General features: G+C 54.0%; 1 protein-coding gene across 1 annotated transcript; it reads left to right on the plus strand.

Annotated features, from left to right (window-relative positions):
* Positions 1–337: 337 nt before the first annotated feature.
* Positions 338–5891, plus strand: MTFP1 (mitochondrial fission process 1). The gene is made up of 4 exons (XM_082640566.1): positions 338–740; positions 1504–1631; positions 2005–2237; positions 3858–5891. Exons 1-4 carry the CDS (start codon positions 674–676, stop codon positions 3928–3930), a joined length of 501 nt encoding a protein of 166 aa, XP_082496692.1. The 5' UTR covers positions 338–673; the 3' UTR covers positions 3931–5891.
* The last annotated feature ends 5701 nt before the right edge of the window (positions 5892–11592 follow it).

An 11592-nucleotide genomic window follows, 5' to 3' on the forward strand; every position in this document is an offset into this window, starting at 1 on the left:
CACCTTAGGAGCATGGGAACTGGAGCTGTACTGCCTGGAGTCAAATGCCGGCTTCACTACTCAGCAGTTATATGTTCCTAGGAAAGTGACCTATTAATATTTTTCCTGTGTCTCTATTACTCATCGGTAAAATGGGGAGGGGCGGGGGCGGTGTCCCACGCTGCTGGGAGGGTTTAAAGAAGTAATCCATCTAGAGTCTTTAGCCAATGGTCTGGCCGGTAGTAAACTCAATAAATGACGACTGTATAATTAATCCTCGAAACCGTCCCAGGACTGAACCTGTCCCGTTCCCCAATTAACAAATGAATAAAGTGAGGCACAGAGAAGTTACAGGCTCTTGCCCGAGGTCACAGAGCCAAGAATTGTAGCATCCCGTATTTGAACCTCCGTCTCTTTGGTTCCAACACCACAGCCAGTGCTGGAAGAGGATCGCGCCAACCGCTCGACTCCAGAGAAAACGTGAAGAAAATTAAGCTGTAAAACGCAAACCTGGGAGAGGGGCTCCGGTGCGCGGGGGGGAATTTGCAGACGCTCCCTGCTGGCGGGGACTACTTGACCTGTGCTTCAGTCGGGGACCTTCGGCTCGGCCCGTCCCGCCTTTGCGAACGGGAGTGCTGGTGGAAGCCGAGGCGGTAGTACACGCTGCAGCGACTGAGGCCAAGGAGGAAGCGCCATGTCCGAGCCGCCCCCTCGGGGGGCCGAGCGCGACCTTTTCCGGGACACGTGGGTGCGGTACCTGGGTGAGCGCGGGGCGAGGGGGACAGCGACCCCTACACCACGTGTCTGGGGAAGCAGGGGTTGCCAGACGCCGGTCAGGGACCTGGAGAAGGTGGGAGGATCTTAGTTCTCAGGGAAGAGACTGGGCTCAGAGAGGGTTCTGAACTTGCTCAAGGTCACACAGCTCTGGTATTCCCAGCCCTGCCCTCGGGGTTTCTGCTGGTCAGACTCCCAGGTGGAAGCCGCAGCTCAGCTAGGAGGATGGAACCGGGTGATTGGATCGCCTTCTCTGGCATTCCTGGCACAGGCTGTGGAGTCAGGGCATCTGGACTCCCATCTTGGCTCCTCACTGGCTCTGAGCCTGTTTCCTCCTCAGCAAAAAGGGATGAACGCAGGGTCTCGCTCATTGGGTGGTAATTTTAAGGGTAGGATGAGATAAAGTACATAAAGGCCTGGCATATGGTGAGCCCCTGGTCAGTGGGGCTGCCTTTAGTCTCTCTCACTGCCTGTTCACCCATCAGCTCAGATGTTTCTAGAACCCAGGCTGTGAAGGCAAGTGAGTGATGAGAAAGGTGTCTGCGCTCAGCTTTTCCACGAGGGGAGAGTTGGGGTGGGCAACATGAGTGCCATTTTATAGGCTGGGAAACTGAGGCTCAGAGGGGTAAAATCACTTGTCTAAGGTCACCCAGCTACTGCTCAGCAGAATAAGATAAGAACCAGCTCACTCCAGTGTTCCCTTGTGGAACAACACAAAGGCTCAGGAATTAAATGTCCCCTCTCCACCAGGCTATGCCAATGAGGTGGGGGAGGCCTTCCGCTCCCTGGTGCCTGTATCTGTCGTGTGGCTGAGCTACGGTGTGGCCAGCTCCTACGTGCTGGCTGATGCCATTGACAAGGGCAAGAAAGCGAGAGACGTGAGTGTTAACCTGCCCCTCAACCCCCCACCCCCGTCCACTCCCCTTGTAGTCAGTCCACAGCCTTGCACGTGGTTAAGCCCCTCTGGGACAGTCTGGTCCCCACAACCTGGCCTGGTGGACTCCATACCCCGGTACAGTTTGTAGCATAGTACACCCTGTCCCCAGCACAGGTGACCTAGTCTATATCCTAGTCCTGGATGTGAGTGAGTCCACCCTCAGCCCTGAATTGGTGGAGTCCAGAACCCAACACTAGCGTGGCTCTGTCCCCAACCCCCTTCACTTCCCTCTCCCTGGTCCAGCCTCATGCCCCTTGTCCACAGGGTTTCCCGCCTCTGCCTCTGCTGGGTTAAATGTCTCTTGTGCCTGCCAGGTGCCGAGCCCTGAGGCAGGCCGCAGCACCAGGGTGACCGTGGCCATGGTGGACACCTTCGTGTGGCAGGCTCTGGCCTCTGTGGCCATCCCAGGCTTCACTATCAACCGTGTGTGTGCTGCCTCTCTCTATATCCTGGGCACTGCTACCCGCTGGCCTCTGGCTGTCCGCAAGTGGAGCACCACCGCACTGGGACTACTGGCCATCCCCATCATCATCCACCCCATCGACAGGTGGGTGCTCCTCCCAGCCCCAGGGATCATCCACCCTACAGGCGGGGATAACCTTTGAGAGGTGTGGGGGTGTATCCACTTTTCACAGAACAGTTGTAGCGGAGGCAGGGCTGGCACTTGGGGCTCCTGAGGTAGAAAGGACAGTCTAGGCCCTTGTCATATGATCTGGCAGGTACTTTGGCTATAAAGGTAGGAGGTGCCATGAGAGTATGGGACATAGGACAAGTAAATTCCAAGAAAACTCAGTGTTAGAAAACAACCAGAGGTAGGCAGGAACAGGTGCACCCTGGAAGGGATGGGTTTCGAGAAGTTTTGGTGACAGAAGCCCAACTGAAACTGGGTTAAGTAAAATAGGAATTGATTGTTTCACATAACCGAAAAGTCCAGAGTTATGCTACTTGGAGGCATGGCTGGATCCAAGCACTCAGCTGATGTTATTAGGGGCCTGGGTCTCTCTGCTGGGCTTCTCCCTGCCCCACCCTGTGTTGGCTTCAGTCACTTTTCCTTCATGGGAACAGAGATGGCTCCCAGCAGCTCCCAGCTCCCCTCCCCCCAGCTTAGCAAGCCCCATAGGAAGCTTCTTTTTATTTATCTATTTATTTATTTTGCGGTACGCCGGCCTCTCACTGTTGTGGCCTCTCCTGTTGCGGAGCACAGGCTACGGACGCGCAGGCTCAGCGGCCATGGCTCACGGGCCCAGCCGCTCCGCGGCATGTGGGATCTTCCCGGACTGGGGCACGAACCCACGTCCCCTGCATCGACAGGCGGACTCTCAACCACTGCGCCACCAGGGAAGCCCTTTTAATTTTTTTTGATGTGGACCATTTTTAAAGTCTTTATTGAATTTGTTACAATATTGCTTCTGTTTTTTATGTTTTGGTCTTTGGCCGCGAGGCATGTGGGATCTTAGCTCCCTGACCAGGGATCAAACCTGCATCCCCTGCATTGGAAGGTGAAGTCTTAATCATTGGACTGCCGGGGAAGTCCCCCCATAGGAAGCTTCTTTTTTTTTTTTTTTTTTTGCGGTACACGGGCCTCTCACTGTTGTGGCCTCTCCCATTGTGGAGCACAGGCTCCGGACACACAGGCTCAGCGGCCATGGCTCATGGGCCCAGCTGCTCCGCGGCATGTGGGATCTTCCCGGACCGGGACATGAACCCGTGTCCCCTGCATCGGCAGGCAGACTCTCAACCATTGCGCCACCAGGGAAGCCCAAGGAAGCTTTTAATAGTGACAGCAAAAATCCCAAGGAAGGCTGTCATTCGTCCATAATGGACTGGTTGCCCATCCCTGAGCCAGCTTCCCTTTTCCGACTGGCCCGGCTTGGGTCACGTGCCTTCCCTTAGAACCAGAGATGGGGCCGACCCAACTAGACGAACATAGAGTGGGAGGAGGAGTCTTTCCTCTCGGGAACATAGCTGACCTTGAGGTCCTGTGTGAGTCTTTTACCCGCTCTGTGCCTCAGTTTTCCCAAATGAATAAAGAGAGAGTGATGGCTGACACCGGGATGGCACTTGTGTCCTGCATCCAGGAGTCCCTTTCCTAGCCCTGACCTCCTGCCTCCCATTCCCCCATTAGCACCCCTTGGTTGCCTGCTCATGACCCTCCATTGCCCCACAGGTCAGTGGACTTCCTCCTGGACTCCAGCCTGCGCAAGCTCTACCCCTCTGTGGAGAAGCCCAGTTCCTCCTGACCCCACCCCAGTACCTGGCCTGTGGGTTGGCCCACTACTCCCTGCTCTGTTCCAACTCCCTCCTCCTGCCAGGGGTTGCGGATGCCTAGCTCTCTGGGGTCCGAGGCCCTGACACCTGAATGGGTTTAAGCTGGACGGAAACTGAGAGACAAAGACCTCAGAGCAGCAGCTGCAGTGACTCACAGACAGGACCTGAACCCTGTCTGCTTCCATGGAATCTGTGATACTGAGTTGGACTGGACTGTGAGTGGGCCCAGCCCTGTCTTTTGACAGGACAATAACATACTCCCATGGAGGGTAAGGAGACTAAGGCCCAGACAAGGCAAGGAATATGGCCAAGATCACTTGGCAAGCTGGGGACCTACAGGATTCCCAACGGCTCGGCCAGGTCACCCCATGGCAGTGTGGCTAACGGAGGAGCAGCAGGCACTTGGAGAAACGCAGGAGTACACTAGTGGGGACCCTGAGGACTGATTCTCTGGCAGCCCCTTCCTGATGCAGGGGCTGCTGGGGCCTGGCTGGAAGGCAGCACAGCCCCCGGTCCAATAAATCCTCAAGAAGTTGAGTTTTCTCCTTTTCTATTGGGGATGAGAAGGGATGTGGTGATGGGGAGCAGGGCTGGGGGCCCTCAGAGGTGGAGGCCGATGTCTCTGGCAATGCATCGCTCACAGTGGCTAGCACTGGGCCTGTGTGGTACCTCCCCACCCATCAATGCCCCCCTGCAGATGCCTGGGGTTCCACCGTGGTGCTGCCAGTCTCCTTTGGGGTAAGCATTGCACTCTTTCTGCAAGCCTCCTAAAATACACCGCTGGGATCCTGTTGGGCAGCTACCACCTGAGCCTGACTACAGCTCACTCTTCCCTTAGTTCACCCCCTCAAGGTAGCCTCTGACTCCCTAGAGCTGGCTTGGGAGCCTCCTCTGGGCTTCCTCCATGACTGTGCTGATAGCCTGTAGCGATCTTGGCCTCCCCCTCTGTGAGCTCCTATGGCCAGGGCCTGCATCTATCCTGGAAGCTGCAGCCCCAACTCTCCCCTAGGTCCCTGCACATATCAGCCATGTGGCTTTGATCTAGCGGGAGTTTCAGTGGCCTCTCGGTGAAGTAGGGCTAAGACAGACTCCCCCAACCAGCTTGTGAGAGCTGAAGTGGGAGGTCCAAAGCAGCTGGCACAGAATGGGTAGTTGCCTCTCCCAGGCAGCACAGTCCTGCTTCTGCACTGAACCCTCCAGAGTAGGGTTGCCAGACATAGCAAATAAAATAACGGGATGAGCGATTAAATTTTGTTAGATTTAAACAACAAGCAATACTTTAGTATAAGTATGTCCCTAATATTGCATGGAACATATATGCACTGAAAAGTTCTTCATTGTTTATCTGAAATTGAAATTGAACTGGGCATCCTGTATTTTATCTGCAACTCTACTCTGGGGGGCCATGCATGGAGCTGGAATGCCTCCCCCAAACACCCCAGCCCTGTAGAGGTGGGAAACACTCTCCAGCCTGTCTCTTTCCTGGGCAGGGCATGAGGGACAGTTCTTAGTGACTAGGCTAACTTGTATTATCCCATTTGATGGGTGGGAAACAGGTGCAGAGAGGTGAATGGACCGGAGGTGGCAGAGCCGGGTGTAATAGGAAATTGCTTTCCTGGGGCCTGAGAGGATGAGGCAGACCCCTGCTGGGATTGGGTGGGGGGAGATGTCTTTTCCCACCCCGGGGGCCTGGTGGCCTTTGACCTGGGGCATGCTGGGAGTTGGGTCCCCCAGTGGCCAGCTTCATGTAATGCTCAGGACCACCACAAGGAGGCAGCACCTCCAAATGTGCCCACCTTGGCTGGTTCAAACCACCTCCAGAATATGTTATTGAACCGCTCCTAGTGGGCCAGGTTCCATGCTAAGCGCTTCCTGTGTTGTGGCTCATTTACTCTTTTCTTTTCTTTTTTAAATAAAGTTATTTGTTTTTGGCTGCGTTGGGTCTTCGTTGCAGCGCGCGGGCTTTTTTTCTAGTTGTGGCGAGCAGGGGCTACTCTTTGTTGCAGAGCACGAACTCTAGGTGCGTGGGCTTCAGTAGTTGTGGCACGCGGGCTCAGTAGTTGTGGCTCGCAGGCTCTAGAGCACAGGCTCAGTTGTTGTGGCGCAAGGGCTTAGTTGCTCTGCGGCATGTGGGATCTTCCCAGACCAGGGCTTGAACCCGTGTCCCCTCCACTGGCAGGTGGATTCTTAACCACTGCGCCACCAGGGAAGTCCTCATTTACTCTTTACAACCGCACTGTGGTTGGGTCCCTGTCTCCTGGAGTTGGAGTCACTCCAACCCCCACCTCCCCCGTCCCCACCCCAGCCCAGTACTGCTTCCTTGCCTACTGCCTTCCAGCCTATGGCTCTCTACAGAGTCAGAGGCAGAGCTGATTCACAGGCTGTGTGACCTTGGGCAAGTTACCTGACCTCTCTGAGCCTTGCTTCCTCACTGTACAGTTGTCCGTAATGACCCTCTGAAGCTGCTGTGAGGGTTACAGGAGAAATGGCTTGCAAAGCAGTTGGCCATAGTGGGGCTCAAAGAGTTATTTAACCACTATTATGATTGTGGCAAGGGACATCCATTTCAAGGGCAAATAATTGGTAATTGTGCCATCAGATGACTAATCTAGAGAGAAAGTATGCCAATTTTATGGTTCAGGCATTCCAATCCTAAGAATTTATTCAGAGGAAATAATTGGATGATGATTCGAAGATGTGCATCTGAGGATGATCATCATGGTTTTATTTTTATAAGCGAGAAAGTCTTGGGCACTCCTTAAAGGTCCAGTGCGTAAAGGAACATGCTTCTGATCTGATTCTGCTGCTGGCTGAATCTCCCCAAGTCCCTCCTCTGTTCTGATACCTTCCTTGACTCCTGACAGCCCCCAGGATCCAGTCTGAACACCTCAGCCTGGCTTTCAGAGCCTCTGGGCCTACTCAGTCTCATCTCTCACCCTGACGCATCCTTCACCTCTGTTCTGCCTCCCCTGACTCCTGCACATCCAGCCTCTGCGCCTTTGCTCAGGCCATGCCACCTGCCAGGAATGCCCTCCCCGCCCCCATTTCCCTCTGTTCTCAGCCTCAAGGTCCATCTCTAACGGTACCTGCTCCTTGAACCCTCCCTGGCTCCTGCCGCCCAGACAGAATCATCATCATGCTCCTCCCTCCTCTTGAATAAGAATCATCAGATGACACCCACAGAGAACATGGATGGAGCTCTTACTATGTGCCAGACACTGTGCGAAGCACTGTGTTACAGAAATTCCGTAACGGCCTGTGCAGTAGGTGCCACCATTATCATCCTACAGATGAGAAAGTTAAGTCCACTGTGCGGTGAGCCTTCCGCCAGCCTTCTTAAATCCCATGTGAGTGAGGAGGGCTTCAGAACCTTTTGTAAAATCAGAAGGCATTGCAGGTGGGTGGGGGGCCCTGGTGGGGGAACGTGGAAGTGCTGGGCCTGGCTTAGCTCAGCCGTGCCCTAGGCTCACGTGTGGGCTCCAGGTGAGGCTTGTTCCTTCTCCAGCCTTCTCTGGGCCAATTTAAGGAGGCTTGTGGGGGGTGGGCAATGTTTTCTTCTCATTATGGCTGTCCCCAGGGCACTTCTGCGTGTTGCTCGGGTCTTGCTTCTCGGTAAGGTCTGGGCAATGGGTCTACCTTGCGAGCTGGAGTGGTGGGTGGCGGGTGGCCGGCGGCAGGTGGGGGCCCTCCCCCTGCCCTCCCCATCCCTGAGCTGAGCTGAGCCTCCCTCTGCCAGCTGTGTACCTGGGGAGCCCCTGCGAGGATAACTCATCCCCCCATGCCTGGTCTGGGCCACCACAGGAGCTGGACTTGGCATCCTGGGGATACTGGGAGGAGGGGACTTCCCTCCTGATGGCCTGCCTGTCAGGTGCCCTCACTCACTCAGCCCTACCTCCCAATGCCCCCTGACCTGGGAGTCCCTTGCTGCCTCCCCCACTGAGAGCCCAGGACACCAGAGCCCCAGGTTACCTCCTCCTCCTCCCTGACCTTCACCCTGTGTCTGGGGAGCCAGGCTGAGCAGGAACCTCCAGAGTCCAGGGTCCTCCTTCTTAAGGTTTGAGCTGTCCAGCCAGGTCAAAATCAGGGGTAGGGGCCCACCCCCGCCCTGCACCCCTGGCCTCTAGGACAGAGCTGGCATGCAGTAGATGCTCAGCAAACACTACACAACTGCCTTAAATTCTTCTCCTTTCTAAAAAACCTTTCAACTCCTTTCTGGTCCTTGGTCTGCTCTAGGCCCTCTGGGTCAAGATAATCCTTCTTCGAAGCAGCATGGCAAGGTGGTCAGGAGCCCAAATGGTAAAAAGAATTAACTGGGGACCATTCAGGGATGAGTCTGTTTACACACAGGCCAGCTGCTCACACTGACACAAAGCAAGCAGTTACTGGTAGGGACGGGGTAAAGGTAAACTCAGCTTTTATTTTAATACCATTGGTATCATCCAAATCTTGCCATGTACTTTTTTTTTTTTTTTGCGGTACGCGGGCCTCTCACTGTTGTGGCCTCTCCCGTTGCGGAGCACAGGCTCCAGACGCGCAGGCTCAGTGGCCATGGCTCACGGGCCCAGCTGCTCCGCAGCATGTGGGATCTTCCTGGACCGGGGCACGAACCCGTGTCCCCTGCATCGGCAGGCAGACTCTCAACCACTGCGCCACCAGGGAAGCCCAACTTCAATCTTTAAATAGTTCTGGAAGAGCCCTTCGTTGGGAGTCTGAATCTAAGTTCTGCAGCTGATAGCTGCATGTAACTATGGGCAGATGGTAGCAGGACTTCCTAGCCTGTTTCCACATCTGTAAAATAGGGGCAGTTGTGCGGTTCATATGGGGGTATGTGGAATAGCCCCTAATGGCAGCTAGGAGGATGCTCAGTGCTGGTCAAGCTTATTTGAGCAGCTTCCCTTCGGTCCTCCCATTCCTATTCCCTCCCCTTAGGGGAACCTGCTCAGGGCTTGCCCTCCAGTCTGACTGTGGGGACCCACTGGACCCCCTTGACCTGTGGTGCCTCTTCATTAGGAACTCCCCAGTGCAGGCTGCTCCTTGGGCAGTAGGCAAACAGCTTGGCTGCAGCTGGCCCATTGTGAACCCTGCCTGGCCTCCTGAAGGACCCCTCCAAGAAGTCCTCAGCCCTCAACACACAGCTCCTGCAGGTGGCCCTCCAGGTACTGCATGGTGAGTCTTGGCCTGGTGCCTATGGAGGGGATGGAGAATGAACCCCTGAGGGCTGCCCAAGGAGGGCAGAATGTGGGCCATGTGTACCATTCCTGTACCTGGCCTCAGTCTTCCACCCCTGGTGGGACAGGTGTGCACCCATTTGGTAGATGAGGCTGGGGTAAGAACCGAAGTTCTCTCTGAGCCTCCATCACCCCATCTGTAAAATGGGCATAACACTTCTAGGACCATTCAGGAAAGAATGGAATAATGGCTGTGATTTACCAGGCATGCAGTAGGTGCTTGTTAGGGGGTAGCTCTGACTAGGTACCAGGAATAACCCTCTTCCCTCGGGTGCCTCGCCACTTCCCTTATGTGGAAGGCTTGTGGTTGACCCTAGAAGCCTGCATCCAGCCGGTGCTAAACTGGGCCATGAAGCTCTACATGGACAAGTGTGTGAACCTGAACCACTCCCAGAGGACATATACCCTCATCTTCAACTGGGGGTCTGTGGGGTTTTGAGGGGTGGGGAGGGAGGTGGGGTCAGATAGCTCATCCCTATCCTGGGGTCTTGCTTAGCTGGGCCACTGGTGTAATCACATGTAGAAGTCTGTTTTTTGCACTTGGTCGTTAGTAACCAACCATTTATGGTGCCTGGCCTGAACTTGCTGGGGCCTGAAGCTGCCCACCTGGGCTGAGTAGCTTGGCAGAGGACGGACTGTCCTTCCCAACCAGGGTGCAGGCCGTTGAGTGGTTGCAGGGGCCTTAGAGTCTTGTCACTCGTGGCTGACTTTGTAACTTCTGCCCTTTGCTCAGGCTAAATACATCTGTCCCCAGACTCTAGTAATGGGGTGGACATTCTTTAATGTGGCTTTAGGGAGCAAGAAAGTCCCACAGAGTAAGCCTCTCCATGGCTTCCCAGGAAACTTGTTACGGCCAGTCTCCGAGGTGATGGTCCCTTGGGATCCCTTGTCTGTCCCCCGGGTGCTTCTCAGTAGGCCCCGGTTCTGGCCCTTGGTCCCAGCAGAATGATGAGACATTGCAGTTCAGCGTGGAGGCCTTCATGCTCAACGATGACGTGGAAGAGGATGAGGTGAGGGCGATGCCCCAGGTCGAGGTGGATCTGGGGATTCTCTTCCTGTTACTCTGCTTCCCCTCCCAGGGCTATCCTGGGCAGAGTTGGGGGTCAGCAGAGGAAAGGAGTGCTGGATCCCCTGATAGGTTTTCCAGATTTAGCAAATCAAAACTTAGGCCTTGCAGTTAAACATGAATTTCAGATAAACAATGAATTTCTTAGTTTAAATATGTCCCAAATATGACATGAGATATATTTATACTAAATTTTAAAAGAATTAACCAAGCATCCTGTATTATCTGGCAACCCTCACCCTGAGAATGGCAGTGGAATAGGCATCCAGAGCTGGGACTTGGAACCCACAGCCCTGGATTCGGCTGAGCTCTGACCAAAAGGCGAGGCCCTGGGAGTCTCGCATTTCCATGTGCAGGAGCAAGTCTGGGATCAAGCCTGGCCCAAGGATTGCACGGAGGGCCGGGAAGGCCCACTCACCACAGAGAGATTTTGATAGATGTGATTAGGATGGAGGAACCTGGGCACTGTGGCCTCTGTCCCAAAGGATGCTGGCAGCCTGGGGCAACTTGAAGCTTCCTTTCTTTACAGTAAGATACTTCCATCACGGGAGATACAGATGCACAAAGGACAATTAATGCTGCTTGGAGATTATCCCAAGATGACACTAGAATTTCCTGTCTGTACGTCTCTTTATAAGAGTCATACACTGCACTTTTTCGCTTCCTTTTAAGAGCTGTTCTCAATGTTACCTGTTAAATCATATATAGAACAGAAAATGAAAATCCTGAAACCCTGAGAATCACCAATCCTTGGGCATATACTAAGTTAGTGTTTTATAAAATAGGTCTGCATATGCCATGATAGAGTTTGTTTTCCTCCCACTGAATATCCCGTTTCTCTGCATGGGAGAATACTTTTTTGACTAGTGGGTCAAAAAAATCCTGGAGCTAGTGGGATCTTAGTTTTTAACGTGGCTAGTGGGATCTTAGTTCTCTGACCAGGAATTGAACCCGTGCCCCCTGCAGTGGAAATGCAGTCCTAAGCACTGGACTGCCAGGGAATTCCCAGGAGAATACATTTTTGTATTCTCCCATGAATGTTAACAGCTATGTAGAATTCCAGTCTGGTTGAGTTGTAACTTAACCAGTGCCCTATGGCAGAAACTACCCATGGCTTCCAATCTGCCCCTGTTCTAAACCAGGGTTGCAGTGAGGAAATGCCCATGGGTAAGGGAAAATCAGGAGAATTCTCTCTCCCTCTAAGGACCTATTATGCACTGGGGCTGTGACAGTCACAGGCTGACCTGGCTTCTCCCTGCAGTGCCCAGTTGGATAAATGAAGCATAACGTAGTTCAACACAGGTGGTTGTGTTGGGGGGCATGGGAGCCCAAGAGGAGCC

The sequence above is a fragment of the Mesoplodon mirus genome (assembly GCF_964341445.2).
Source record: "Mesoplodon mirus genome assembly, chromosome: 13".
In the NCBI taxonomy this organism is placed as follows: Eukaryota; Metazoa; Chordata; class Mammalia; order Artiodactyla; family Ziphiidae; genus Mesoplodon; species Mesoplodon mirus.